Source organism: Ischnura elegans, chromosome 11 (assembly GCF_921293095.1).
Source record: "Ischnura elegans chromosome 11, ioIscEleg1.1, whole genome shotgun sequence".
NCBI lineage: Eukaryota > Metazoa > Arthropoda > Insecta > Odonata > Coenagrionidae > Ischnura > Ischnura elegans.
In genome coordinates, this window is record NC_060256.1 from 5,058,768 (window position 1) to 5,073,648 (window position 14,881).

Consider the following 14,881-nt stretch of genomic DNA (forward strand, 5'->3'; position numbering starts at 1 on the left):
TATTACTACTGAAAATGCATTGACTGTCAGTCAAGAAAGGTATATCACAGACATTCTCTTTGAGTTTGGTATGAATGGTTGTAAGGGGTTTAGCATGCCATTGGAAGTGGGAAGTGGCATCAAAGAGAGGTGTACTAATTGTTGGGGTTTTCATACTTGTGTCGGCTATCAGCCAGCAATGTTGGCAGGCTTGAGAAGGCGCCACTCATTTTTTTTTATGTTGTACCAGTTGGTACTGGTCGCGCAGCCGCGCGAGTGATGTAAGAAGGTGACAGTTATAAAGGTTATTCGCTCCCAACTTATGTGTACCTTTTATTGCCTACACAAGTTCCACTGCCAATCAGCCCACACTAATGAGATTGTATTTGATAAGACAATGCATCGCAAGGCAATAGGATGCTTGCTTTATCTAGCTGGAGGGACCCGACCTGACATTTCAAATGCTGTTTTGTCAATTGAGTCAGTACTGTGAGTGTGCAACAAAAGAAGACTGGAAAAATGTGCAACATGTATTTAGATATTTGCCTAAGACAAGTGATCATGCATTACATTATCATAAGACTTCTGATAAAATGAAAGTGTACTCAGATGCAGACTGGGGAAGTGATAGGGATGACGGTACATAAATCTTTTTCTGGGTATGTAATCATCTTAGCAGGAGGTCCTGTTATTTGGAGGAGCAAGAAACAGAGTAGTGTTGCTTCTTCATCTAAACAAACTGAGTATATGGTAATGTACCACACTATAACCGAGGTGCAATGGTTAACTTCCTTTTTACATAAAATAGGGCGATCAAAATTTTGCTAGTGTCCTGTAGAAGTCATGGTTGATGATAGAGCTTCCATGGCTATTGCATCCAATGATAATATCTCTGACTGTAGCAATCATTTTAGAATTAAATTTTTCTATGTAAAGGAAACGGTTGAGAATGGTGAAGTTGTGTTTAAATATGTCAGCACTGATGAAAATATTGCTGATTTATTAACTAAACCTCTTTCAGGTATTAAAACTAGATATGTGCGAATAGTATCCGCGAATACTCGAATACCTCGAATATTAGAAAGTATTCGATATTCGAGGTTTCGAATAGTTATGCGAAAAGTACCGCCTCGAATACCTCGAAAACTTGGAATTTCGCGTCATACACTGTCGCACGCACGTCGTTGGTAGCTGACTCGAAAAAATGTAGACAACTGTAGTCATTTAGTGCCCGCAGCGCCGTTTTACGCAAGTTGACGAATTACATCAAATTCGTGGATTTTAGCGGTGAAAAGAGATCAACGAGGGGAACCGAAAATGGTCGGGTGAAAAAATCCGAAAATCCCCGATTCCCCCCACCAGGAGAACCTCAGTGCCGTGGGATAGCAACCCCAGTGAGAAATGGATCATCGAATCTACGTCGAATCTTCGTCGATTCGACGACTATAGATCGATATGTGGTCGACGTCGATTTTATTTGTTCAATCGACGTTTTTTCGACGTGTTATTCTCATTGGCCAGCGGGGTCAGCGTGTTGATTGGCTGAGGGGAGAACTTAGTGATGTAGTTTTAATGTCTTAAAAATAACGGTGAGACGCTATTACAACATATGTGTCTTAAATAAGAAATATAAAATTAAATAATTACTTTATTTATCCATAAACATTAGTTTTAATCTCCGAGAACAATCTTTGATTCCTTTTAATTCTGTAACTTGACCGTTGAAGTTCGATTGCGTGTATCAGTTGAGCTGTTAGTCGTCATGCTGTTAGTTCTTCGCAGTAAACTCAGAACAGAGACATTCGGCGCCGTATAGAAAATTTATTTTGCGCGACAAACTGCTAGCTCTAAATCCTGTTATTGGTATTTAAAATCCTTCTGAAACTTAATGAGCTTTTGGATTCGTATTAATCATCGAAAAAGGCATTCCGTCGCTTAGTAAAGACAAGCTTCACTACGTCTTCCATACTTCGGAATCGGTCTGCTTTTGGACCGCTGTATGACAGGTAGGATTAGCTTCCCCTATTTAATGTGTTCAAGATTTCCATTTTCACACATTTGCCACATAGGCCGGACCTTCTATTTGCGTCCAAGTTCTTACTTCTTTCCTGCGTGGTATGTGATATGCACAAGCTTGGCTTTGTGACTACGTTTACCTCATTTCGATACCTTTATACTCGCGTCATAGATGTCAACACCTCACATTTTTTCTCAAGGATTTCTGATTATTATTGAAGATGAATACGAAGGACTTAAGATTACAAATCATCATTATAAATTTATTTCAGCCTTCATTTGTTTAGACTTTACGTGCTCGATTGAAATACGTCGTTGGCGCAGCAATAGATGCTCTTTATTAGCCGAAAAGATGTATATTTCCGCAATTATTAGTAGGAATCGCAGGTAAAAAGACGATATCTCGTCGACATAGAAAACTCGTCGATGGTGTCGACGTCGAAAACACGTCGATGGCTTCGACGTCGAAAACACGTCGATTTTCGGACCATATAGACATCGATCTGTGTGTTACCATCGACGTTTTATCGATGAGTACTTCGACGTCGAATCGACGTAGATTCGATGATCCATTTCTCACTGGGAACCTTAGGGCATTTCCCACGATCCGCTATCCCCCTCCATTCAGCACTTGACTCACCCACTCTGATGCTTTCCTCTTCTCCGAAATCAAACAAAAGGTCCCAGCTCGCGCAGGGATCGCATTACCAAGACCCCTGCTTCGAAAAAAATATCGAGTTACGAGAACAATAAAAACGTGTATCTCACCCACTGACCTTTTTCTCGCTACCTGCTTCGAAGTTCCCCCATTTCTGGAGGTCAACAGCTGTGTGAGTACCGTGGGATACTTACATTAGCGCATTTCCCAAGATCCGGTATCCCTCTCCATTCAGCACTAGCCCCCCCTCTGAGGCTTTCCTCTTCTTCGAAATAAAAAAAGGTCACAGCTCGCGCAGGGATCATATTACGAAGACATTAGCTTCGAAAAAATACCAAGTTAATCGAGAACAATAGAAACGTCTTTCGGGCCCTCCCTTTTCTCCCCCACTGACCTTTTTCTTCCTACCAGCTTCGAAGTTCCCCATTTCTTTGGAGGTCAACCGCTGCATGAGTCATCTATTAGCACCTAAGGTGTCTAAGAATGACTTTCGTCAATTGATGTTACACCTTTATTGAATTGAAATATTAGTAATGTGCGCGTAATTTCAAAAAGAATAAGACCAAACACGACGTATTTCTGAGTTTATTTAAGCATTTTACGCAAAGAAATAAATGTCAAAATACGATGGAGACGCATTCTGGCGAAACTCGATACGAGCAACAGAGCTAATCGGAAGTTGATGCGGTATTTTTTTCCGAAAACACATATCAAGTTACAATTTATGAGTGGTGCTATAAATCTTTATTGTTACAGTCCCAGACAAAGGGATATTTTCTCAGAATATTTGGTTTCTCCCTGATAGCAATTCCAATTCATCTTCTTATCTCGTGAGAACTCCGAAAGATGGACTGAAAATAATTGGAGAAAATCTGGTGGAGAAGAGCTTGTATTTTACAAAATGCCTCAGATTGTCAGCTAGCACTTGGCAGCAGGAGTGAGGGTAAAGCGATGTTAGTTGAATTAATTATATGCCCAATTGTTTCCATAAAATTAAAATATTCATTAATCAGCTAAATTCCTGTTCGAATCATTTAAAGGAAATCAAAATTACTCCCCAAAATCTTGTGTTGCCTGCTGCATAGGCAACCGAGTCAAACATACCAGCATTCATCATTTAGTATTCGAGGTATTCAAAATTCGAGGTATTCGAATATTCGAGCAATGATTAAATATTCGAATTCGATATTCGAATTCGAGAAATCTGCTATTCGACCCATCTCTAATTAAAACCATACGGTTTTGCACAACACTCGGTTTATGTTCTTAACTTTTTGCTAATAAGAAGTGAATAATTATATTTTATGTATGATTATTTTTAGAGAATTATTTACAATGAGGGGAGGTGTTGCATGTGTAATATTGTAAGCATCGCAAACAATTTGTATTTCATCATTGCACTTTTAGTTACCCATTTGTTTTTTTTTGTATTTGTGCTGCCACCTATAGTAGAATAAAAAGAGTCAGTCGAGTGGTTGTTTTTACATTAAGAAGTGTATTAGTTCGCATTCTATTTACCCTGTAGTCAATAGCCAGTGAAGGACCATTGGAGGGCATTAATTCAGCAGAAAAATAACGACAGATGCCAGGTTCCGACCATGCATGAATTCGGCGATGTCAGAGAGTGAGAGATAGCCAATCACAGTGCAGCTCCCATCCAGCCGACAGTATATAAGAGAGGCAGAAACTAACAGCCGACACCTTCGACCTGAAGACGCTGGCAGGATAGCCAGCGAAACTGTTGTCCACAAACAAGCTGACGCGGAAGAAAACCCTGAAGAAATGCAGAGATGAAACCATCGCCGTGGAAACCTACGTTCTAACAGCCCGCATTATCTTTGTAATGATGAAGTGTACTCTACCCAATTGCCTCTTTTAACCCTGAACATTCCTGCCCACTCTGTGAATACAAAGATGTTTTTAATTTCTGACGTTTACCAACACCCCCTCCTTTCCTGGTTGCTATGACTTCTCCTCCTACCTACCCCATTCACTGCCTTTACGTAACCCCTGGTCCTACCTCCCTCCTTCAAAGACCTTCCCAATTATGCATCTTTTTAGTCGAACTGTCTCTCCCCCCTCCCTTGCTATCCTTTCCACCCCACCCTTCTCTTGCTGGATGGTGCATGTATAAAGAAGGGGGAAGGCCAAATTTGTACCTTGAGAACGACACTACATGTCGAAACCAGGTAGGTATTTAATTAAAATTGTGTGGAAGTTTACCATTCATGGTTTATTCTAATGGCTTTCCAAGTAAATCAGTCAAAAATTGGTTTTCTGAGATGAATAAAGCAATGATTAAAATTGGTGTACCTAATAAACCTATTTTATCCATTTTCATTTTCATTGTCTAATATTCCTATCTCAATGCCAGTCTCCTTTGTATTGCAGAGGAATACAAAGGAGACATAGGAATGGTATGAATAAACGATGACACAGTTCCTCCCCCCACTCACCTTTCTCGCCATGTGGGCCTTCCTCATAGCGGCCCTTTGGTTCGCGCCCCCTCCCTCCCCTCCACCCCTCTTCCACTGCACCTCCATCCCTTTGCTGCTCACCATCGGAGGCTCCACGCCCATCGAAGCCACTGGTGGGGAGGACGTCCCTGGAGCAGAGCCAGCCACCCCTGACCCTGAAGGCACGTGGAGGTGGTCCATATGTCTGGGAACGTGGGAGGTGACTTCAGGAGAGGGCACGACACTTCCCTTGGTCGATTGGTGCGACTGCCTCCGTCTCAGTTCAGCCAGCTCTCGCAATGAGGCCGAGAGGCGCTCTTCCAACGAGATGACCTCCTTCTCTGGGTCCTGCGTTGTCACTAGAATGGGTAAAAACAGCACGTTTCGCTTAAAGACCTTCCAGAACCAATGAAAAACTTGTTCCTTACAACTGCTGGAATGGTGACGTGAGATGTCCAAGTCCAATTACTCAATTTGGTGTGAAAATACCGTCTAGCGATTATAAAGCAACAAATTATAGGTTTATTTTTCCCACTTCTAGATACTCTGCTTGGAAGTAAGACAGTGAGTTTCATTTTTACCATGTTATACTGGTTGAAACTGATTTGGAATCTGCAATTAATAATTTCATAACTTTTAATTACAAAAAATAACATATGGTAGTACGCATTGTTGATAGCTAGGATGAAAATTGGATGATTATTTTCATCAGAAAGCTGCATTATGAACTTAAGATATGGTCTTGTAATAGGTTAGACTAAGACTCAGCATTTGAGAATGCAATAGACACTACCACACATCTGCAGAAAATGTTACCAATGAAGTTGACAATGGACCGATCAAGCTTTCATTGCAATTACTGTTTCTTAACCCAGATTGTATTATTAAGATAAGAAATTACATAACTGAAAATTTTAATAATTAAGTAAAATTTTTTATTTCAATGACTGAGGTGGTGTCATGGTGCAGGAATGCCATTCTGGCACTGGTAAACAGAAGACAAAATAGTCAATTAGTAATACTTTTATAAATTATTTTGCACCAAAACTTCCAATATATACATTCGTAACCAAAACAAAAAATTGCATTGAACTTTAAATAAAAATTAGTTGCCATAAATAATAATATTTCACTCATAAAAAAGTTAAGGAAAGTGTGATCTGACACTGCTAATTGACGTCACTGCTGTGGGTGACATCAACACGCTTTCCCATTGCTTAAGAGGCGCATTTAAAATGACTAGCGATGCAAGGAATACAGCTTGAGAGTTATTGTTACGTATCATTATCAGTCATTTTAAGGCCGCCTTTCTGCCATAAATGTTACTTTATTATCCACAAGAGACATGATATAAATCTGTTAATTTGTTAATAGATGATTATTTGATTAAAAAACCACATCCCCCATTCAAATCCCCAAAACAGGATCATCTCTGAAAGATCCCCATCACCACAGGGATTTGAGCCCAGACCCAGAAGGTGGGAAAGCAGAGCTCAAGGTACCACACCAACCCAACGCCCATCCATGAATTCCAGTTTTATGAAAATTGCAAACACATGAAAGTATTTTCCTGTATGAATTGGCATGGAATGCCTCATAAAATGAATGGAATTGAATATCGAACTGGAAGTTGAATGAAAAACCTTGTAAATTTCACATAAATGATTTTAATAATGACCAGTTTTGCTGCTGTGTGACATTGTCAGGTGCAAATACAGGAGACGGGGGAGAGTTCGACCTTAAATTCATTGTGTATGTAGGGGTGGAAGGCTGGTCAAGGTGGGGAAGTTAGGGAGGAGGGTATGGTGGTCACACAAAGTTACCCAATGGGAGGCAAAGAAAGTTACAAAATGGGAGGATAACAATGAAACGAGCATAGGTCTCTTCCCATTTGGTGACTTTGTATGCATTTAAGACCACCGTACCCTTCTCCCTAACTTCCCCACCTTCGCCAGCCTTCCAACCCTACTGACTCAATGAATATAAAGTCATAATCTCCCTGTATTTGCACCTGACGATGTCGCACAACGACAAAACTGGCCGTTATTAAAATCATTTACGAGAAATTTACATGTTTTTTTTAATCAACATGAAGCAATTTCACCTGGTCACACCTCAAACAATCAATTTTACAATTGAACTTGAAGACGTGGTCCCTTACCTTCTTCCCGGCGATTGTCTGCATTGCCCTCGCCCTCCAGTTCGTCCTCTTCTTCATCATCCTCCTCTTCATCATCCTCCTCTTCTTCATCTTCCTCATCGTCGTCCTCACCCTCTCGCGAGCCAGACACCACGAAGTGATCGCCCGTCGCCCCCCCTATCCCCACGATTCGCGCCTTCTCCACCCGCGGCGCCTGCGTCTCCGCTCCCCTCACCCCCCCTCCGCCCTCTTCCTCCTCGACGCCTTCGTCGTCGTCCGCCGTCGGCTGCATCTCCGGTCGCAACTGCAAGAGGGGGTCCGTGATGGCGTCGTGCACGCTGCTCAGCTTCTTCAGCTCCTCCAGCACGTCCGCCTCGGACTCCAGCAGGTCCGGCTGCAGCGGGGCCACTTCGCCCGGGGCGCCCGCCCCCCCGCTGCCCTCCTCGCCCTCTTCGCCCGAGCCCGGCCTTCGGATCGGACCCAGGAAACTGACCTCCTCCACGCCCAGCCCAGGAGTGAACAGCTCTAAGTGCGAGCGGGGAAGAGGGAGAAAAACGTTGGATAACGAATTTCCCTGAGATTCTAATCGGCAGGAAAATGTACTATCGTTTTCAGTAATATGACGTAGTCACCAACGAGTTCCACTTAACTGATGGGGACGAGTCGGTGAAAATATGTAAGGTCGGCACATGAAGCAACCAGCATCCTTTGTCTTCACGCGAGCTCTAGCCGTCGAGGAGGGACGCGGCTTAGCGACCGAAGATGGAGTCAAACTCCAGGACGAAAGCGCATTTGAGATTAGCGGATAGAATGCAGTGAGGAAACTCGCGTCCACGCTCACGTATGAGTGTTTTCTTTCGGACTCCGTGGCGAGGTTTTTTTCTTTCTTCAGAGACATATTTGGACTCTCCGTTTCTGCAAAACTCCATTCTAGCTCCGTAGTTGAGTTAATTTCCTACGCCGTTATTGCGGATAAATTCGAATTCGAGAAGGATTCGAGTCCATAGTAAATAAAATATCTTTCGTTCTGCATAATAATATGTTTTCTGAAGATCAACACAATCGGAAAAGTTGACTCAAGAGAAAATTAATATTAATTTTTTTTTGAACGACTAAATATATTAAAATGATGAATCTACCTACGTTAACACATTTCTCTCGACAGATCCATTCACAGAGAGGAAACAAGCAGGGGAACTGGCAGTGGTTGCACCTTATTGTGTCTTTGTGACTAATTACGGTTGAGTAGTATTTCTACTCATAATATTGACAATTCTCAATAAATAACCAGATAATGTAGTAGTACCAAATGTAGTCGTTGAAATCATTAGATAGCCCTAAAATATGAGAAATGATAGTAATTATATCGATAATCTCATTATTCAAATTTATGGCTCTTGGGCAAGAAAATATGTGGGAAGTTACGTGATTACTGGCTTTCCTTCCAGTGGGTATGCAAACTACAATTAGCTCCAAGGACGAGGTGGAATTGAATTGGTATATGAACTCTTTCAAATTTCAAACTGTAAATAGTCTGACGACAGTTAAACATTATAAATTTATGATCGAATGCATATATTATCTATTTTGAAATCTTTTGGCCCCAACTTCTCATTTCATTTCTAGTAACGTAAAGAGAACACAAAGCCACCTCATACGCCCGACCTGAATCCCATGGAGGACTAATGGGGAATCATGACAAAGGAATGTCAGCCAGAACAGCGGGGGTGCAAGAGACGAGTGTCCACCACTTGTGGAAGGCATTTCGGCCTCATTCATGCGAGAAGTCAGTGGAATCAAAAGTATGCAGAAAATCATGGAGAGAGCGAGTGACGCCACTAAATATTAATCAGCCGAAAAATTTTAGTTTCACTTATCAAAAGTACCTATCATACCCCAAAAAAATTCATAAGAACAAAATCGCAGGTGAGCCTGAAAAAAAGTTTGAAGACCAGGCTGTCATCCATTTCGGTCATTTTGATGAGAAAAGAATGGGTTAACGAGGATATAGTCATTACTTTAATAAATTTAGTCGTTAGAAATGCAGTATTAACTTTTTCAGGCGTCACCTACATCTACTGTGTTGATGTTAAGAATGCCTCTTTTAAAAAATTAAAAAAAAATATTTTACTTCGAACTCAAACCCTCCCAGAACTTCACCATAGCTATCGCGCACAGAAAAGTTGGTTACGCAACTTGGTTACGGAGGCACATATTAGTAAGGCATAAACGGTGAGTCCAAATATTGATTTGAAGAAAGCCACCTCACCACGGAGCCCGAAAAAAAACTTTCCGTGGGCTCAACGTCTGCAGGGGCGATAATGACCTCAGTGCATTCCATCCGCTAATCTTAATTTCGATCGGGCATTTGCTCCCAAAGTTTGACTCCCGCATCGGTAGCTCAGTCGCGTCCGTCCTCGACGGTTCTTGGTGCGGTGAAGGCAAAGGTTAAGTACTTCATGTTTCCATCGACCCGGCCCCATCAGTTAAGAGGAGCTGTTAGGTGTCCACGCACTATTGAAAACGACTGCACGAAGACAAGGAAACCCTAACGCCAAATAAAGTTGGAAAGAATGAATATATTCGAAAGCGGCTTTCCCTTACTTGGCAATGGTCTACCCCGGAAGGAGAATGGGTCTCAATTAATGCAGTAAAGTTTTCTCGGGTTTTGCACCGGGTCAGGTCCTCCATGTCTCCTTCTAACGTTTCGATGAACTACTCGCCCATCGAAACGGCGGAAGGAGACATGGAGGACATGACCCGGTGCAAAACACGAGAAAACTTTACTGAAATTGTTCGCCGGGAATGAACCAAAAAATATATCGGTGTAAATTAATCATTTGACACACCGATTTGCGACATAAAAGTTATTTTGACTGTCTTCGCAATCATGTACTGAGATGAGAAAAATAACGTAACAAGTAACTTATGTTAAAGAGTAAATTGTAAAATGTCTATCAGAGAATTTTAATACCTCTTGAAACAAAATCAAGCATTGTTTCTTAAGCTGGTGGAACAAAAACTTGCAATTGTTAGCCACCCAGAAGAATAGTTTATTATTTAAAATTTTCCACGGATAACAGGGACCTCCTCCTCACCGTCTTTCCTGGAGATGGGTGCGACCGGGGGCTCGTTTTCGCTTGGAGCGGGAACCGCCGCCGCCGCTGGTCGCAGCTGCTGCTGCTCCTGCAGTGGGTTGGTCGGTTGCTGCTGCTCCACGGCTGCCGCATTCGCCGCAGTCACCCCGTGGCTCTCCTTCAGTTGCTCCAGCTGGCGCTCGAAGTCCGGCGAAGGAGGGTGCACGGGGTCGTGGTGCTGGTGGTGTTGCTGCCAGGCCAAAGGAAACATTTCTCAATTATTGCTCTGTTTCAAGTTCGTGTTTAGACACGACGAGTCTATTTTGTAGCATAGCAGGGAGAGACGGCTGCGGTAACTACGATACACCTACCGGGCAGTATGATGTTCAGTTAAAACGTGTCTGTAGCTCAGAACCAAAATAAGTAGTGTTTCGTGATGAAGAGACAATGAAGTAGCACACGAGAACATAGCAAGATTCGCCCCTTCCACGAGTTAAGTCCATACACATAAAAGAGGATGTCTTTTTGTCTGCCCACTATGCATTTCCACCCAGCTACACGGATTGCGACCAAAGTTAGTACATGAGTGCACCACATAAGTGCTCGCAAACCCCGTAGTGCAACTTTCGGTTTCGTCCAACGCGTCCTATGCGTTGTTTTCTCATCACCGAACGCTGCAAGTGCGCTCAGCACCACTGTCTGCTTCCGATAACATCCCCATTCACTCTGCCATGTTTGTACATCTTAGTGCGCGCTGTGTGCAGAGGTGAAGGACTTCCAGTCCCAATACTGCCTTTTCTCGCAACTTCACAGGTAAATGGCCCACGAATAGCATTAGCATTGCTGCCTCTTTAACCGTTCAATCCGACCAATCTTGTTTTCCTTCCTACGTTCTTTCATACTTTCCCGTTGAGAGGCCTATATGACCACGAATTCAAAGTTTAAAGTTTCTCCTTCTCTGGAGAGTTTATCCTTCCCGAGTAGCCTTACTACCTTTCCCGACCCCCTTAAACATCAGTACTTATATTACAGACTGTAGATGAGAGAAAAAATTGTATGTCCTCTTGATAGCAACACGCATGAGTGTTGAAACCAGTCGGTATAAAGCTGAGTGGAATACACGACGTTATCATCATATTTATCTCACAAAAGAGACCTGATTTTTTCCCCCTCTTCAATCCTTGGTCGGCTATTTCTCTATTCGCGACGAAATATCGCCAGGCATAATCTTTTGGCAGAAAAGCTGAAGACGAGATCATTTTGAGCGGATCACTGCTAATCCTCGGCCTTGTGCCGCGTGTGGTCAGTTGTTCTTAAGAAATTGAGAGCTATTTCCCGATCAAAGGTTCTTTCTGAAAGAATAAATAAGCTCTAATGACGCCGTCAACTGGTGGCGATTGCTTCAATGCATGGATCTTTAGAATATTTCTAGACTCCACTTATCATTCTTAACTGAGGGTGTTGAGGAACTGAGAGTCCATATTCCATGTTCTCGTATTCTTCTTACTTATAAAAGGATGCGATGGTGGGTGGCGTCCCTCATTCCATCATTCGGCTATGTCCCTTTTCCCACCGTTGAAACCATCGCTTGTGCTGTATTTCAGCCGGTCAGAACGCACTCCCGCTAACGGTGATTATAACGCCACGCTTGAATGTTTAACTAAATGGTCGAACTCCTTCATGATGCACAAAGAGTAAGAAAAAAAGGCTCTGCCGTTCCACAAAATAAATTATATATTTGCGACCGGTTTCGATACGGCCGTAGGTAAATCGATTTCGTACGCCCAGATAACGATACGCCGTATCGATACTGGTCACAAATTCATAATTTATTTTGTGGAACAGCTAAGTCTTTTTTTTCTTACCCTTTGTGCATTATAAAAGGATGAAGGCTGAAGACTGATTTTTTGCCGTAATTTATCTTTCCCTTCCATTCGCTGAATTGTTTTATTAAGTAACGATTTCGGGTCTGAATGAGTTAACAGCCACTTAACACGCACCCTACTGCCTCAATCGTACGATCGATTTTCTCCATCCTTTTCGAGGGACAGCTCCAGCTATCGCTCCAATGATGGAGGAAAAATGACCGATTCACGCGATTACTTTCCGCGATGGCTCCAGGGATGGAAATCCTATCCCTAATTCCATCATTCGGCTATGTCCCTTTTCCCACCGTTGAAACCATCGCTTGTGCTGTATTTCAGCCGGTCAGAACGCACTCCCGCTAACGGTGATTATAACGCCACGCTTGAATGTTTAACTAAATGACAGTTGTAAATGAGGGAAAATGGCCGAATGAGGGATGGTAAGAGGGACGGTGGGAATGATTGTGCGATTAAAAAAGTAATGGGTCAATGAGCGATCACTGAATAGGGACGGAAAAAATGATGGCGCGATTCAGGCTTAAATGGTGAGTTGAAAAAATCTTCTCCGTGACGGTCTCTTTGCAATCCCATTGGCGCCACCGTTCCTCCCGCGTCACCGGTTTTTCACGAACAAACTCTTGCGCTCGTTTACAGTGTAGCCATAGAGTTTATATTAGGGTTTACACTTATGAGTGTGGCACTGTAAACTTTGGCTTGGACTGCTCTTTGAGAAGGGGAATAGAATTCCTGCCCCAAAATCGTCTTCAGCCGAAAACTGTAAAATTACGCCATGTGATATTGGGTCGATGAGACCACGTGTAAAAAAATAGCACACAGGTCATGTCAAAGGCTCATGTACAGTCACTTTCAAAAGTAGGTCCCCACGGCCAGCGCGAGCAACTACGTTTTTCTCGGTGGTCGAACTTCGGGTATTGGCTATGCCTTCTGTGTCTTGAACGGGCCAGTTTGACTTACTCTCACCGTCCGCGCAAGTCTTCCCGAGGCATTCTTCACTATTCCTAAATTCTTCGCGACTTCCCCGACCCCCAGTGCCACAACACAAGGCGAAGCATATGTTCTCAGTCATGGGATTCCCACCCTGATAGTATTCTGAGATGGATATTCCGAGTAGTCTGGCTTGCACTAAAAAATAACGAGACGTATCTGCGTCGCAACGCACATATGAGGAAGAAACGAAAATTGGAATTTACGTCTGAAAGATAATTCAAAAAGTTTCCTACGAAATAACCTTCTAGATTATACCTTTAACACATTATTACCAACACCATCAATATATATTGCTCTATGTTTAAGTATTTCAAACACACTGTTTGGCGCATTCATTATTCCTAACCATTTTCTTAGGATACATATGTTTACCATGGTTTACACTACATTTTTCTACGTGTCTCATCACGCGAGAAATCAAAAATATTAATGTGCGCTAAATTGTAATGTTTAATTCTGTATCATATTTATTCCAGTCGTTACTAATATATCCCATATGAACAAATATTTAAATAATGCTTTATACATTCGAGGTATCAGGAAGTAATTAACCGACATCTTTATGTTCATCGAAAGTTCAAATGTCTTAATAGTTACCATAAATATATTTTCTATAATGAAAATACCAACGGAAGCATTAATTACATGACTTGTGTGCCTATTTCTTACCATTTAAAAGCACATTAATACTATATGTTTTATCTTTGCCCCTTCATTGAGAGGTTAACCTAAGTCTTCCCCCTTTTTCGTTTCTTTTTTTTCTGCTAAAACCAGTCGTAATTGGCGCCTGCTGATATCATGCAGGGCAATATCCTTCACATTATTATGTATAAGTGGTTTTACATCATAAATAGAACTTACACTCATGTAATGAATACCTTGAGTCAGTCTTACGTGCGAACAAATACTGATCATATTCCTACTGACACTAAACTACGCACGCATAATATTCATCCGATAAAAATATACCGTGTTGGGTACCTAATGACTATTTCTGCATTATTAATACAAATTAAACTTATGAGCTGCCAAATATACTGCTTGGGATGTAGCGTTTGACGGTGTGGAAACTTAGGCGACGACAAAAGAGGGACAAGAAAAGAATGCAGGCATCCGAGATGTGAGTATAAAAAAGAAAGGAAAAGGTGAGAAGGATGAAGAGGAAAAAAAGAAGAAGTGCTATTCATGGTCGAGAGAGGTAAGGGGGGAGGGGAAGGATGAAAGTAAGGATATGGTTAGAATGAAAGGGCCTAATGCGAATGGGCGTCACTTTAAATTAAAGGGGTAAGTTCAAGTTGGGAGGGGCGCAGGCACGGTGATTCGTAAAATCTTCAATTCAGAAGGGCACGTAAATGATGTTTTTCTATGATCACCATAACTGGTTGACTCACCATCATAACTCCACGCACATGTTGCTTGTACTGTTTTTCTTAAAAAAATGAACAATATTAATGTAAGAGTATTTCCCATAAACAAAAGGACAACACTTCCTACGACGCATTATGGTCTAACAGCCTGCCATTTCACTTGATGCCAATAAACATCTCGCTGCTTCTTTTAGTGAAAATTTATGTTTATCTTAAAAGCAATTCAATAAAATTTAAAGACAATCCAATTGCTTATTCGAAAAAGTAATGCAAAATTATCTTCTCCCATAAAAAATTGCCGTACCGGTAGTTTTG

General features: G+C 41.9%; 1 protein-coding gene across 4 annotated transcripts in view; it reads right to left on the reverse strand.

Annotated features, from left to right (window-relative positions):
- Positions 1-14,881, reverse strand: part of LOC124168473 (nucleolin-like) — an 817,942-nt gene that overhangs the window by 55,064 nt on the left and 747,997 nt on the right. For all 4 annotated transcript variants that reach the window (XM_046546746.1, XM_046546745.1, XM_046546742.1 and 1 more), the window contains 3 exons: positions 10,348-10,576; positions 7,271-7,774; positions 5,110-5,468 (listed from right to left, as the gene is read on the reverse strand). In XM_046546746.1, coding sequence (XP_046402702.1) covers positions 5,110-5,468; positions 7,271-7,774; positions 10,348-10,576 — 1,092 coding nt within the window. The remainder of the gene's footprint in view (positions 1-5,109; positions 5,469-7,270; positions 7,775-10,347; positions 10,577-14,881) is intronic.